This window comes from Lissotriton helveticus, chromosome 6, assembly GCF_964261635.1.
Source record: "Lissotriton helveticus chromosome 6, aLisHel1.1, whole genome shotgun sequence".
Classification (NCBI taxonomy): Eukaryota; Metazoa; Chordata; class Amphibia; order Caudata; family Salamandridae; genus Lissotriton; species Lissotriton helveticus.
Window position 1 is genome coordinate 159023920 of NC_136067.1, and position 17132 is coordinate 159041051.

At 44.5% G+C, this 17132-nt stretch overlaps 1 protein-coding gene across 6 annotated transcripts in view; it reads left to right on the forward strand.

Annotated features, from left to right (window-relative positions):
- The window catches only part of LOC144762369 (epoxide hydrolase 1-like), a 324885-nt gene that overhangs the window by 207423 nt on the left and 100330 nt on the right, over positions 1-17132 (forward strand). For 4 of the 6 annotated variants that reach the window (XM_078647535.1, XM_078647538.1, XM_078647536.1 and 1 more), the window contains 2 exons: positions 421-608; positions 4355-4535. In XM_078647535.1, coding sequence (XP_078503661.1) covers positions 426-608; positions 4355-4535 — 364 coding nt within the window. In that variant the 5' untranslated portion in view covers positions 421-425. Of the gene's footprint in view, positions 1-400; positions 609-4354; positions 4536-17132 lie in introns of all 6 variants that reach the window. The other 2 variants (XM_078647539.1, XM_078647540.1) reach the window with 1 other exon arrangement.

Below are 17132 nucleotides of genomic sequence, written 5' to 3' on the forward strand. Positions count from 1 at the left end.
ATGTGCCAGTGATGACCCGCATTTGTCATTTAACTCCAGCATATTTAACTCTTGAAACATTTTGCTGAATTGTTCAAGCAAATTCGGTCTCAGTGTTTTCACAATTTCGCAGCACAGTTAGGTAATTCTTTGACAAAAATGTTATTTCTGCAAAATTCTAATCCCATCTGTAGAGACTAATGTTTCTAATGTCCAAGTGCATTGCTTTCGTTTAAAAAAGTTTTTCAATCACTTTGGGGGCCGCGTGATTTGCACAGATCGTTCCATTAGGAGGACAATGAATGGGTGCGTGGAATGCATGCAACACTGCTTGGCTTTTTCTGAAATGGATGAATTGATAGATGCATGCATTGGTGTTAGTCCAACATTTGCTTGACTAGATTAACCTTTATTTACCTAGATCTTGTCCATTAATTGCAGCCATCATGTTGCTTGAAATTGCCTTGGCCCTGGTGCTGGGGGCCCTCATCTACCATTATATTTTCAAGAAGAAGGAGGAAACGATGGAAATGGAGGACAGATGGTGGGGAGCAGGGGAGGAACCGGAAACGGAAGAAGATAAATCCGTGCGCCCTTTTAAAATCGAAGCATCGGAAGAGATGTTAAAAGTAAGTTGTGACAGAAAGAAAGATTAAAAGCACATTCTATGTCTGACGAAATTAAAAAACATCAAGTAGACTATAAAAAGTTTGACACCTTTATTTTTTGTGTGATTTTTTTCTTAATAAATATTTTATTAAATTTTACTTTACACGACTACAAGCCTTATGTATGATGAATAACACGTGTCACCTACATTTTGAACTTTGTTCCACTTATACTACGCACATCAGATTTTCATAACTATAGCTCTTTTAACAGTTCTGCGAACTTGGCGTAATAATATTTATTGTAAACGACGATAATCATTCTCTCTAACTTTAACCATCGATAGACATAGAAACGACATAATAAAATACCAACGGACGTCATCAAGGTCAGTTTTTATCAACTCCCTACCTGACCATGAAGCTCGGATATTACATAGCATCTCGGACAACGATGGGTCTACACCAAGGGTGCTCTTCGTTTGCTTCTTAACAGCGAATGTTCCTCTTTCAGGTCTAATTTCAATATCCAAACAAGGTCCTCCTCAAGAGTTGGCCATTATTGGATGCAATAATTATCAATATTTACAAGGCGCTATAATTATCGCCAATCATGAGTTTTTGGGGTATAACATGCACATATTAGTGCTTACGTACCAAAAGCTGCATGTTCTGTATTAACCAGGCATTTACTCTTCGATAAATATCATCTGGTTTGTCCTGCCGATATGGACCATAAAACTCATCATTTTGATATGTGAAGTAACAGGAGTTTTCACAGATAAAGGACTTGGTGTGATGTATTTTTTACACTTTCTTGAGGCACTTTGTTACTGTGGTACAGCTCTAACGTTCACCTCAGCTAGGTTTTCCAGATGAAGTGTGAAGGATATCTTAGCTACAATAGATGAGTTCAACCTCTGTACATTCGCTGGAGTTCGGGAATAATGCACACTCGCATTATTCAACCCTCAAGCCTGCTACGGTCGGACATTTTTAACACCCCCTTTTATTGAGTGTGCCGGTCAAATAGTACACTCGGTGAACACTTTTAAGTGGGGCTAGCCTAGTTGTAACATCGGTCAATTTTGTTTTCTGTTTTGGTAATAAAATCCTTGGTTTAAAAGCAGTCTTGACTGGTGCTGGGGTAAAGTAGCTGGGCGGGGAGGGGGTGGGGGGGACACAACAAATCAACAACAGAAAACGTACCTGAATGCCCGTCGCATCTCTGCTCGTTTGGCTCCACTGCAGGCAAGAGATCCCAGACTTCCCTGCGGCCAATCCTAACGCTGCTCTCATTCATGACAGCAGTGTCAGGATTGGCCTGAGCAGCCTGGATTTGCACACCCAGAGACACTGGGAGCCTGTGCCTGCTGTCTTCAACCCAGCAACGGAACTAAGGTTGGAGACCGCTTCAGTGCCCATGTCGGTTTGGCCGTCCTCAGACTGCTATTACACCCACATGTGCACTGACAACAGTGCACCTACCCCTAGTGCCTGTCCGCTCCATGGCCCCACCCCCTAGGACGAACCACCACTGTTTAAAAGACAGCATCCTCTTGACAGTCTCTATTTTAGCTTGCCTCTTAAAGAGAATAACCTCAAATTCGACAGATGAAAATGATCAAGATACTGGCACTATTCAAAAGCAATACATTTCTTAGTTATAAAACAAAAATCTAGAAGTCTTTGCTCTGAATTCTATGTTCCCCCTCATCCTTTTAAAAAGAGCTGTAGTTTTCTGAAAAGACCCTTTGCCTGCACAATGTCTGCCCTTTTGCAGTTCTTTCAAGTAATGTACATTTGCAGTCAGAATTTCCCAAGCTACTGCTCCATTTCTGAGGTTAAATAATTATTACTGGGCACTTGGAGCTTTTCATATTTGGCGATGGCTGTCATTGCACCATCTTGCAAAGTGTTTCAAACACATCTTTCAAGTGGTCCAGTTAAGCCAGTAAGTTTTTTGTATCACAAAACCAAACCGTAGTAAGCTGACTTAATTTAGCATGCAAGAAACCTGGTTCATGGCATTGCTGGGTGCTCTTTCGTTGAGCTAGGGTTGCACGTTTCAAGTCACATCTCACGGTTGCCTTGGTTTAGGGCCCCGTTTGTCATGACACCCCCCTCCCCCAATGCTTTCTGAAATTGCCTATTGAATTACTCAAAAGTGTATGGCTCCTCTGTAACGACAGGCAACTCTTTCCATTGAGCAACACGGATGAATCGTCTCTGTGTGCTACTATCCCTTAAATCTGGACCGTTCAGTTCATTCCTATTCAGACATTATATACTGAATGATCATTTTAGTGACCTTTATCTAGGAGTCTAGGGACAGTTTTTTTATCTAGGTCTGTAGGGAGGAGAATCTAGTTGATGCCTGGTATATAAAGATGCCTTATGTATCTGGTGTGATCAAAAATAAAGCTGCAAGTAGGAAGATTAAAAATCGATTTACTTTACTAAGAAAAGCTATAATGCTAAACTACAATCTACTTAGTTACAATCTGGTGATTTGAATTTCAAGGGGAATTCATTTGAAGGATTATCTCTTGTTAAATCACTCAAACGCCTCGCTTAGAAATACAAACTAAATGAAAATGGTTTGTGAGCCGCGCAAACCTAGAAAAAAGTACAGCTAAAATTACATTTTGGTAAGATAAAGATGTTTAAGATATCTTTTTTCAGAATTATAAATTATATTTCATGAAATGATGGTCATCTGACATCAAAAATCAGAACATTTGCACTAGTTTCATTTACTCATTTACTGGCTTTACCACTCGAAGAGGAACACATTTTAACATCGCCTGTTGAAGAATAAGAGTTTAAAGAATGCATCAAAAATGGTAAAGAGAACGGGACATTTGCTCTAGGTACGGAACGGATTATCTCAGTTACTAAAATCCTCACTCAGCCCAAGGAGTATGTGACCTGGTCCCTTCAGGTGCTACAAAGGAGGAGTTGACCTTCCAGCTTTAATGAAGAAATCCCTGTTGGAACAGGAGAACCGCGCGTGCCAATTTATCCCTGTTGCACCCCGAGGTGAACTCCCTTTTCTGTTGTTCAGTCTCCTCTAAAGTATTTCCTAACAGTTGTGACACCCTCTTAAGGCGTGAGCGTGTTGATGACAGACCACACATACGGTGGGACATCCTTCAACATCTGCCCAGACAGGATGAACATCTGTTGAAGTGAGCAGGCATTGTGACTGAGAAGACTGGAAAAATCACCTCTTCAAAAAACCTCCAAAACATGTTCCTACCCTGAGGAGAAGCAGGAAAACGTCCTTGGGTTCACACGTATTCCCAATTAATTTCCCCACCCTAAATGCATACTGAGAACTACTCCAGAAATGTTGAAGTAAATATACTGTGAGAGAGTGTGACAGTTCCCAAAACATGTTCACATCTTCAGAGGGTGTGGGCTAAGGGATTTCTCCAGAATTAAAAATATTTTCCATGTAGAGAAAATAACGAGAAAAAAATAAATGTGCACCTGCACTTTTCCCCCTAAATCTGTATCTGTTTACCACCTGCTTGTAAAGTGCAGAAGTATGACTAAAATAGAAGAATTCAAATGCCTGTAATTTCCTTAATTTCTATATATTTCCAGAGAAAATTTGTCATTTACACATTTTTAAAAAAAATACAGTTTGTAGATCTACTCCCTTTTTATGGGAACCTGTTTCTGAATGATGGAAGATGCTGAGCCATGACATTTCACCTTTACATTTCTTCTTTAAATCTCTTGTTATGTGTTTTACTTAGGATCTCCATGCACGAATTGACCAGACCAGATGGACCGCGCCGCTGGAGGACATCCGCTTCCACTACGGGTTTAACTTGACTTACCTCCAAAAAGTGGCTTCATATTGGCGAAATCAGTACAGCTGGCAAAAACAAGTGGAAATTCTCAACAAGTACCCACATTTTAAAACAAAAATAGAAGGTATGACTCGCACACTAATGAGGTACCAGAATCGATTCCTGATCACGTAGTATTGATAATCGATATGTTAGGATTAGCATGGTGTCACTAAACTCACACTGTAGACATGCATAATTAGTATTTGCGGTATTTACTTTCACTTAGCTTCATGCCACGTTACGCTATATGAATACCATACTATGGCCTTCTTTAATATCGTACATGCACAGACCTTATTCTCCCTTAGCTCTAAAAGCCCTGCTCCTGGGAAAGAAACCAACTGTTGCAGAAACTGCTGTTTCAGCTCGGTAGGCTCGGCAAGGTCGTAGTTAGCTAAGGAAGGGCCGATAAGCACATTCCGGGAGGGGTGCAGGGTGGTTTGTCTCTGGGAAGACAGAAGGGAGTCACCCGTCTGACCTTGCTGCCTGAGCGAAATCAGGAGCTCTTTGTGTGCCTTATATGGGCTTTCCTATTACTGTACTAGCTTGTACCAATTTGTATTTTTCCATGTTAGGCCATGCCGGTGCCAACGCAATTGTATATATGTGATGTGCTGACAATGTGCCAGCAGTCTTCTTGGCGGACCTTTTGGGTCAGGTCGCAAGGAGCTCCTCTGGCAGAGTTTGTGTTTGTCTAATAAACGCTTGAACCTTCTACACTGCCGACCGACTGCTTATTGGTAATGGTAAGGGACTTGGTAATGTAATGATTATTGTTGGGAGGGGATTATATAATTTTCAGTACTTCAGTTGGCGACTCCGCCGGGACTCCGCGTTGGGGTCGTCCCTGTGTAGCCACAGGCGACATCGAAAGGGGTCCTCTTGATCGGGAGAGTTGCAGACCAGACGCATAAGAAATTGGGGTTTTGCTCTGCCCTCCCGGTCCGGAGGGCTTCAGCTGCTAGTAACCCCACGCCGGAGTCCTTTGGGTGCAACCCGAGAACCTGCAGCGCTGATACTGGGCAAACGTCGGCAGTGAAGAACGTTCCGGCAAACCTGCGTGCACCAGGTGAGTGTTGTGTCTCGTTATATGTTGAATTGCATATGCAGATTTAAATAGCGGGATTTAAGCATTTGGTGGCCCATGGTCACGGAGAAACTCTGACTTTGCATTAGTTGTCACAGAGAGGATTTGGTCGGAGGTTCGACGGGGGCAGTGTGGAACTGCACGTGCGAACGCTCTGGGTACACTAAAGATAAGGATTATACGCCTAGGGGAACTGCGGTTCCTGCTCGGCCGGACTGTTCTCGGGAAAGCCGATGGTTGAGATTGGGTAGCACCCGGACAAATCTGGAGCGGCGCTGAAACGCGGGCTTAGCCAGAACAGTTCGGGAGGTGAACCATGAATGCTGTCGGATGGCCTGTAGACCGGTCTGTGGTTTAAAACCTGTGTAACTATCTTTAGGCAGTCTGAGGACGAGACTGTTGTTGGTCGTGTTTTTTGCAGCCTTTTGAATAAATTAGCAGAAGAGTTCTCCTCAAGTGGGAGCCGACGGGCTCCACTTTTTCGATTGCAATTGCTGGAACTTATGTGTCACGTTTTACGTTTGTCTGATGTATAAGGAAAATACGGATGTGAGGATGATGGGTGTCATGGCCATGAGAATGAGAGCGCAAAGATAACGTGATATTTAATTTTGTTGAATTTGTACTAACGGAGAAATTCCTTTTCAGCCAGAAACGAGATAATACGATATGCCGTGCCTTAGCAAATTGTGTTTTGGTTGTGTCCATAGTGAGGAAGGGAGGTTAGACGAGAGTCAGCCGAACCCCCCAGAGGGGACACCTAGCCACTTTATGTATTGTAAGCATGGTATTGGCCCCCTCATTTTTAACTCTCTGTGGCATAAATACACCAAGGACAATATAGAATTACAGTGGCCAAAAACAGGGTCTTTCGATGAACAAAAACTGGCATATTTACAAGAACGTCTTTTTATTAAACGCAGCCGGCAGTCGATGTTCGACACCCTTAACAAATGGCAGAAAGAAGCAAAGAGACGACGCATTCGATCTGAAAAATTAATGAAGATAGAGCAGGGACAGACTATTACCCAGAAGGCTATCGCATATGATAAAAATAAGGTAGAACAAAATATTGAAATTGCAGACAGGCGGTTTAAACTTCAGGTAGACCAATGTTATGTAGCCAGAGAAGGGGCGGAAGATGAGATTGAGGAATTGTTAAATGCAAGGCCTCCCCCACCATATGCCCCGGAGCGTATATACCCTGCAATACCTGTCCAGCCAGAAATTAGACAACGGGCATCTGCGCCCGAGGAACGGGGCTCCGTTACCCATGAACAAATTAACGATGTTTCCTCTCCTCAAGGTGGGGCCTTGGCTACGCTTGTCCCCGAGTCTACACAACTGATCACTTCCCCTCAGACGCACTTGAGTCTCCCTATGCCGGAGATATCCTCCCCCCGAGTTTGTACTACACCCAGGGGGTTTGACCCGACCCCGAGGGGAGCTGTAGGAGGCCTAGATAGCAAGCGATTGTTCACTAGAGCATCTGTAGAATATGGCGAAAAAGAAGCACTAGGAGACCAGGCTGTCAAGTGGGTACGGAATGAAGTATATACCCTGATTGACATATGGAGTACTGTGAAGGATTTAGAGCCGGTCATGCAACAACATGTGCTATACGAGATGTCCAATTCGCTCATTGGGTCTTGGGAAATAAACTTTAGGGACGGGACAGCCCCCCAGATCCTGTATACTATCAGAGATTGGGCCCATAAATTTAGCCTAACGCCGGAAGAAGTATTTAAGAATGTAGACACTTTGGTACAATATCGCGACAGATTATTCTTGAAAAGTCCACAGTGGACTACGCAACACCCTATGCGAGAAGTACACCCAATCTATCATCCCGAAATCCCCGAACAACGAGATGGTAACCAGGCGATCATACGACAAGGGGTGGCGGCTCGGTTCCAGGAACAGTGGGTTTATACCCCATGGAAAAGAAGTGAAGTACTGGCGTTGAAATCTCAGTTGCCAGATCCCCGAAAGAATCCTACTGCGTACTACAAAGAATTGACCGAAGCAGCTGCGTCCGCTGTAATGACTTTAGCCAATGTTGAATTGTTCTTCGGACTACTAGTACCGGTTGATATATGGCGACAGGTGCACGATTCTAATCATGCTGAATTTGGTGGCACGTGGGAGGAGTTAAGGGGCTGGGACCAGGATCGCAAACCAGGGGACAAACCAAGAGTGGAAATAACTTCTCTTCCAGCGAAAATAATAACTTTTATGCATACTCTGATCCCACCCCGAAAAGTCGATTGGGATAAACTGTCCGCCTGTAGACAAAAGAAGGACGAAAGTGTGTCCGACTTCTTTACCAGGTTCGAAGAGGTTTTTATTGATTTTAGTGGGCAAGATTTGGCCACAGAAGGGGGCACAAGGTTGTTCGTTAACAGGTTCGTTACGAACCTGGCTCCGGAAATTTCAGCACGACTGGAGGCGGCAGAGAGTACCTGGACTACCTCTTCCCCGTCTGTAATCCTCAGCATGGCCCAGTACTACGAGCATAGAGAAAATGAAAATAAGGATAAGGTGGATAAAAAGGTTAAGGATCTGAAGACTCGAGTACTGTTACAGCAAGTGGTTCGAGGGCAAGGAGGAGGTAGAGGTAGTCGGGGCCCAATGACAAGAGGGGCGGGGACAGGAAGGGGTTCAGGAGGAGCCCCGTCAATCGGCATCAATCAGTGTTCCTATTGTAAAGAGGAGGGACACTGGAAGGCTCAGTGTCCATACTTGGCCGCCCAGAACGCAGCGATTCGCGGACGAGGTAGAGGACGAGGGGGCCCCGACCGAGGTGATATGCATAGAGACGAGCACAGAGACGTTCAACAAGACAGGTCAGAAAGGAATTATTTTGATAACCCCCAACGCAGACAATACTACCATGGTGACTATGCCGAAGGGAATGATGATGAATATGCCCCAGTATAGGATAGCCAGGGACAGAGGGGGGGCCATGTGTCAATTCCGGTCAATCAGAGGGGACCCTACATCAGAGGGGAAGTGTTGGGGACATCTGAAAATTTTCTAATTGACACAGGAGCAATGAACAGTTCCGTTGCTCGATCATTGGTTCCAGGGGCAGCTCTGTCCGGGCAAAACAATGTTTCGGTGGGTTTTTCCGGAGTCCCCGTTGTAAGCCCCATCTCTAAACCTATCCCCTTTACGATTGGTCCAGCCACTATGGACACTCCTTTCTTATTGACATCGAATTGTGGAGAGAATCTGTTGGGATTGGATATGCTGAAAAGATTGAATGCTACTATACATTGTTCTGCGGATGGGGTCTATTTAACTATACGTCCCTCTGTAACACCTGTTAAACAATGTTTTACGAAAAATGAACGACTCCCACCGGAGTTCGATAGCGTCCCAACCTCCCTTTGGGCGACAGGGGACGCAGATGTGGGTGAACTGGACATACCCCCAGTTCACATCACATTGAAGCAAGGCGCTAAACTACCACGCATCCCACAGTACAAAATAGCACCGGCGGGGGAACGGGCTTTATTGCACATCATCCAGGAGCTGATTGACAAAGGGGTTGTAGAAGAAACAAACGCCAATATTTGCAATAGCCCGATCCTCCCGATTTTGAAGAGGAACCATGACCAAGGGGAGATGGGTGCTGCCTATCGTTTTGTGATTGATTTGCGAGCCGTTAACAAAATTGTGGTACCACAGTATCCTGTGGTGACCGATATCACTACCATTCTCACCATGATTCCTCCGACTGCACAGTACTTTTCGGTCATTGACCTGAAAAATGCTTTCTTCAGCATTCCTATCCACCCTGATAGCAGACAGATCTTCGGATTTTCAATATCCGGACGCAGCTTCCGCTTCTGTCGCGCTCCTCAAGGCTACACTGAAAGTCCGAGTATATATAGCCAGGCTCTGAAGGCTCTGTTGGATGACTTAGAATTGCCGGATGGCAATGTCCTCCTGCAATATGTAGATGACTTACTCGTTGCATCTGACACAGAGGATGGATGTAAAAAAGCTACGGTTAAATTGCTGCACCATTTGGCTGTCAAGGGGAACAAGGTATCCTTATCTAAATTTCAGTATTGTCGAAAGGAGGTGACCTACTTAGGTCATCTCTTATCGAAGGAGGGTAGACGACTAACACCTGAACGTATTGCTACCATTTCTAACATGTCTGTACCTTGCACGCAGCGTGAAGTCCGCGCTTTTCTTGGCATCACATCTTACTGTCGCCAATGGATACCTAATTTTTCACTTCGGCTAAACCTTTGTTGCATTTGACTACCAAAGATGTGCATGAACCCCTACCCTGGACGGATGAATGTCAGCTCTCTTTTGACTCTCTAAAAACTGCTTTATGCTCTGCCCCTGTTCTGGGTACTCCAGATTATCGTAAACCTTTTGTACTATATGTACACGAGGTCGACGGTTGTTCATTATCTGTTTTAACGCAGGCCTTTGGAGGTAAGCAAAGACCGTGCGCCTATTTATCAGCAACATTGGATAATGTTGCAAGAGCACTTCCTAGCTGTCTGAGGGCTACGGCTGCAGTAGCAGTGGCCATCCGGCAGTCAGAAGGACTCGTTTTAAATTCCAATTTGACTGTAATGGTGCCGCATGCAGTAGACACCTTGCTAAATAAAACAAAAACGCAGCATCTTACGAGTGCACGCCTTACTGGGTATGAGCTGACCTTATTTGCACCACATATTACGATTACTCGATGTGCAACATTGAACCCAGCCACATTGTTACCACTCCATACGAGTGAACAGGACACTAATTTACATGATTGCATATATCGCACAGAGGAAGAGACCAAGGGTAGAATTGACCTCACAGACACACCCTTAGATCAACCCCAGGGAGAGCTATATGTGGATGGTTCCTGTTTCAAACTAACAGATGGCACAACGACAGCTGCATATGCGATCACGACCCTGAAAACAGTTGTTGAAACACTCAGACTACCCCACCGATCAGCCCAAGCCGCTGAACTTATGGCCTTGTTACGAGCCTGTGAGCTGAGTGAGGGACTAGAGGTCAACATTTACACGGACAGCCAATACGCCTTTGGCGTAGCCCATAGTTTTGGGCGGCTGTGGAAAGAAAGGGGTTTCCTTACTTCACACGGTCAGAGAATACAGAATGGGCAGCTGGTTTTGAGGTTGTTGGATGCTCTCACTCTCCCCAAGAAAGTGGCTATTATCAAATGCAGTGCTCACAAAGTGATTGTGGATGAGGTGGGAGAAGGCAATGCTTTTGCAGACCAGGTGGCCAAGCAGACAGCTCAGTCGCTGATGTCACCCATGTACGTTCATTCCTCTACTAGATGGGTGGGGGGAGACTGTGGATTATTTGATAATACTATGGAAAGTGTGAGAATACTACAGAAGGAAGCCACCCCAGCGGAACTAGAGAAATGGGAACAAGAGATAGGGAGATTGGATGAAAATAATTGTTGGATCGACTTGACTGAAAAGCAAAGATGGCTACTGCCCAATGCATTAGTACAGGCTGTGGTAACAATGGCACACGGACCAGCACACATAGGAGCAAAAGGTATTTGTGGGATCTTAGATCCAGTTTGGAATAATCCGAATATCCAACGGACGGCTGTCCGTTTGGTCCAATATTGCATGGTCTGCTTGCAGCATAATCCAGGAAAAGGAGAAACTGTTTTAGCCGGGAATTTCGCACCACCTGCATTGCCTTTTGAAGTGCTCCAAATGGATTATATTCATATGGACCGCGTCAATAATCTCAAATATGTACTGGTTGTAGTCTGTGCATTTAGCAAATGGGTTGAGGCATATCCTACTAAGGAGAACACAGCATTGGCAACTGCAAAAGCTCTCCTGAAAGAGTTTGTGCCTCGCTTCGGATTGCCTCGCTTGATCTGGTCGGACAACGGGCAACATTTCCATGGGGCCCTTGTGCGGCATATCTGCGAGGGCTTACACATACAACAAAAGTTCCATGCTGCCCGACACCCCCAATCAGCAGGGCTCGTGGAAAAGTACAATGGCATTCTAAAATTGAAAATGGCAAAAATAAAGGAGAGCACGGGGTTGAACTGGCCTGACACTTTACCCCTAGCCCTTATGTCTTTACGTGTCACCCCGCACTCACGTTCGGGTCTCTCTCCATATGAGATACTGTTTGGGAGACCTGCTAACGTGTGGGGGGTACCTCGACCTCGTTCTTTTGCAGATATTGAATATCCTATGTTGATTGATTACCTGTATGCTTTGACTAAAGACCTTCGTTCTGTTCATCAGCAGGTAGCTTCTGTACTGCAGCCACTGCCAGAGGGCCCCGGTCATCGTTTACAGCCCGGCCAGTGGGTCCTGGTCAAAAAGTTCGAGCGAGACACCAGCTTGGCTCCTAGATGGTCTGAGCCACGGCAGATTTTGTTGGCCACCCGGACGGCGGTTAAAGTGGATGGCCGCAAACGTTGGATACATGTTTCGCATCTGAAACAGCTACCACTTCCACTCCCTGGTGAGCGGTCACGTCCAGGGGAAATTCTAACACAGGAAACTGAAAGAGCTGATGCATTTGTGCCCTTTTCTGACGCCTGCGAGATTGAGCGGAGGCTACAGGAAGGATCGGCGAGATCAGATGACTTGGTCTCCACTGAAGTTGCAAGTGAGCGTGCAATAGCGTTGAATTCTGTTTCAAGTACCCCAGACGACCAAACATCACCAGTACGGAAAGCCCCGGGTGTGCTCTTTTCTGACCCTGAAGTGTTGGGTCGTGAGCGATACAATCTTCGGCCCAGAAGGCCGACACACGGCGCCTCAGACCACATTGTCAGGAGATAGGGAAGGACTTCATTGCATAAGATAGGGTTTGCTAGACTACCGGTCTGAGCGCTGAGCAAGACACTGGACTGAACTCGTTGAGAGCTGGAACTTTTCAATCATTGTGCTCTGTTCAGAAAGAAGGTTCTGTTCAAACGGAGATGGCTTCTACCTTGGAATAAGGATACGAGTCTGCCTGTGAGACTCTGACGGACGCAGGAACGAAGAAACCCTCTGGCAGGTCGGACTGCTAGGCCTATTTCTGGACTTTTAGCTAGCAATGTACCCTTTTGGTCGTGTAATCCTAGAAGAAGAGTTTCCTATTGCGCCTAGACGCATACCTTTTTATGAGCCAATGTTTTCCACATGGACCACGAAGGTCAAAATAGCTTTTGTTGTAACTATAACTGTTATAGTAGCTGTGTTCATGGGTCTGTTTGTATACCTAGAACATAAATACCCATTACAAAAGTTTTTGCCCACTACTGCCACACCTCCCGAACATTTCCTGTTTACCCTAGCGCCCCACAAAGAAAGACATCGCCAAAAATATGCTAAAAATGTATTCATAGAAATGTTGCATCAGACGCACAATGTTACTAACGCCACGGATTGTTGGGTTTGTGGACTCCTGCCTACTGTAGTGCGCAATCATGATCTATTTCTCTCCCGCCCTCTGTCTTATCTAGGTAGTTGTGAAGCATGGTACAAACTGTTTCTGGCGATATACCGGCATGGGAGTGAGCATTTCAGGGATCTAGATGTCAATGAGCATAATATTATTCTTGATTATGTTCGAACGCACTATGCTTATAATAGAACAGGACATGGGGATAAGGTGATAATTGACCCACAAGGTTGTATACAGCTGTATTTAGCGGTAATGAACAAAACTTGGTTACAAGATGAACTGTATGATTTTAAAGACTTTAATGCCACTCAATACTTTCAGATTTTCATCGAACGAAATGTTACCAGAGACCGCACTGTCCCCATCCCTATTTTGAATGTTTCTGCAGGATTTTGTGTGCAAGGGATAGGTAAGGTACAAATGGGGAATAGCATCTGCAATTATACCTATCGACTGCGAAAACGTATTAGCCCTCCTTTGATTACTCCCCACAATGTGTACTTCGTGTGTGGGGAACATGCATACACTTGGCTACCACGAAACTGGGGGGGACGCTGTTATCTGTCCTTTCTGTTTCCCCCTGTTTATGTGGCTCCCTCCAACTATCATAAAACGCATCAGTTATACCCGATGCGGTCGTATCATGGGAATACAGCCGCTCCAATCACAAGCACACCGATAGCAAGTTTCACCGAGGTGACCTCGAGCCATTCCCGTAGTACACTCTTACACAGAGCACGCAGACAGCTCGATATGACTGAAGTTGATCAGACGGATACTTCCTTGCAGCAATTTACGGATTTCAGCAAGGGTCTAGTACCCTTTTGGGGGCCTATTTTCAATAGTAGGGAAATTAGGAGACTGTCTAGAATAGTGGAGAATGTCATTAATATCACTACCGATATTTTAACAAACTTAACGGTGGAAATTCAGGCTACTCGCCTTGTAGCGCTTCAAAATAGAATGGTTCTAGACGTTATCTTAGCTGATCGGGGTGGGGCATGCCGCGTCATCGGCAGTTCTTGTTGTGTATATATTCCTGACTCCGCCCCCTCCGTCCATCTAGCCATCCAGAAACTGCATCGCATTGCTTCCGAAATGCATGTTGACAATGGGTCTTGGTCATTGTCGGGTTGGTTCTGGGGACTTCTGGCCACATGGGGATGGAAGGTAATGTTAATTTTAGGAGGAGCTGCTGCCATCATTTTTACGTGCTGTGTCTTGATGCACTGTGGTCCAGCCTGCTGTTCTTACTGTGCTTCCCGTATCGCCACTCTGTGTGTGCCGTCCCCTATCGCTGTTAAAGCCCAAATGCTGCAGAAAGAGGTACATGATATGATGGTCATCGATGAAGAAATATTCGAGGAGTAGATGTCTGTTGTCATTTAGCGCCACCACGCTAAAAGGAGGGTTTGAGGTACCAGAATCGATTCCTGATCACGTAGTATTGATAATCGATATGTTAGGATTAGCATGGTGTCACTAAACTCACACTGTAGACATGCATAATTAGTATTTGCGGTATTTACTTTCACTTAGCTTCATGCCACGTTACGCTATATGAATACCATACTATGGCCTTCTTTAATATCGTACATGCACAGACCTTATTCTCCCTTAGCTCTAAAAGCCCTGCTCCTGGGAAAGAAACCAACTGTTGCAGAAACTGCTGTTTCAGCTCGGTAGGCTCGGCAAGGTCGTAGTTAGCTAAGGAAGGGCCGATAAGCACATTCCGGGAGGGGTGCAGGGTGGTTTGTCTCTGGGAAGACAGAAGGGAGTCACCCGTCTGACCTTGCTGCCTGAGCGAAATCAGGAGCTCTTTGTGTGCCTTATATGGGCTTTCCTATTACTGTACTAGCTTGTACCAATTTGTATTTTTCCATGTTAGGCCATGCCGGTGCCAACGCAATTGTATATATGTGATGTGCTGACAATGTGCCAGCAGTCTTCTTGGCGGACCTTTTGGGTCAGGTCGCAAGGAGCTCCTCTGGCAGAGTTTGTGTTTGTCTAATAAACGCTTGAACCTTCTACACTGCCGACCGACTGCTTATTGGTAATGGTAAGGGACTTGGTAATGTAATGATTATTGTTGGGAGGGGATTATATAATTTTCAGTACTTCACTAACACTATCCTTAAGAGAATAGCCAACATTTTGTTTAGAGGCTACAGTAGTTGGATGAAACACTTGGTACACACTAAATATGGAAAATCCCTTCTGTTCAGAAATAATTGGTCATGAAAACAGTGACTGAAGTCTGTGGCTTACTCTTGCCAGACACTAGCACTGAGTTCTGCACCGAGAACTCTGACTTTCACACATCTGTGAGAGTCATTCTGGGTGGGTTTTAGTGACCAGCAAAAAGTAGGTGGGTCCATAGATCTGTGAAGGGCTGAAAAGGCTGGGTGGGTGCTTTAGAAAAGTAGTAAATATTAAAAATTAAATAGCCAGAAAATAATCATCAGAGTTCTGACCAATCAGTACTATTTGTGTAAGGCACTAGAGTATGTGAGGAGTCTCATAAGGGTAGATGGACTGAGTAACAGTCAAATGTTTTTTATAACACTGACCCATTAAGACAAGAGTTTCTGTATTGTTATCTCTCTCTCTCTCTCTCTCTCTCTCTCTCTCTCTCTGCTATATATATATATATATATATATATATATATATATATATATATATATATATATATACACACACACAAAAAAGAAGGAGAGAACTCTGGGTAGTTCAAGTTTAGGTGGAAAGCAGCTCCTGTTAGAGCACTCTCAACACCAGCGACACTCTAGTTCTGCTCACCTCAAATGTCTGTTTTTCTATCAAAGTTTTTGTCATTTTCTATCTCTGCGTGGATAGCACTGTGCTAATCCTATGCTTAAAAACTTTTTTGCATAATTAATGCATCACTCTATGCCTGAAAGGGTTTTGTTTTGATTTTATATATATATGTGCGTTTTTGATCTTGAGATAGCAGTTCCAGTATATATATATATATATATATATATATATATATATATATATATATATATATATATATATATATATATATATATATATATATATATATATATATTTTGTTGGAAAACGAGGCAGCATCTGTGAGGCCTGCATAAATAACATGACTACATTTGGCCTTCACTGGGAACCAAACAGCCAATTGTAGCGCCTGACTCTCAGAGGGTAGCGTTGCAGAGCAGTCTGAGGCTTACTCAAGGGAGGTGGTGTGGGCTAGTAATCACCATTTGCAGGTTCGCAGAAATAACACTCAATAATTGATTGTCCAGTCTGTACTTTGCTTTATAAAAATAAGAGTACATTTAATAAACACACACACTACTCAATACTATGCACCAATTTACAAATATACATAAGCTGTTGGAATTACTTTGTGACATTGCATAATATCTCCACCCCTCCCATGGGGGGGTGGGGTCTAGTACTACCACTCCAATGTTTGCACATCGTCTTGCCCCCAATGCAGCTAGCTGAACATAACCTGTAGCGAGGGCCCTGCGCACTGGCACCATACCAGTGGAGAACTCCCCAAATCCCCCCCCTCTTATCTCAGCAAGCATTTAAAATAGGTAACCCTGCCTTGGTGACACACAACCCTGACTGAGCATTTCAACTGACCAGGAAGTATACACCTCTACATCTTAAGGGCTAGCAGTCTGGGTTCTTCACCTAAGCGCAGCAGCAAGACTGCTTGTTTAAGCATCACTTTAGAATGACAGTACTCATAACATTTATGGATCATTAGAATGCATTGCAATTACAGTCCCTAAAGGCATCACAGATAAAATCACAGGATTACGCATATACAGCTAGACACCCTAGCAGGAATGTCTAGCAACATAACCCCACTTTGCTTATGACATCACCTTACACAGGTATTTCACATTATATATGTGACCTTCAGTCCCTCTAAAAGAAATAACGCTAATAAAAGCATTTCTGGTGCAATTACACCTCTTCACCTCCAGGGGAAGTCCTTCTCCAGACATCCCCAACTCAGTCCTTCACTCCATGATGCACTTCTCAATACACCCTCAGCTGTAAAACAAAAGTTCCAGCCCAGAAGGTGTTTAATGCTGGGAGACTGCGCTTCTCCAGCAGCTGTACCCATCACCTTTTTGTTACCATTGAGGGTGACCCCC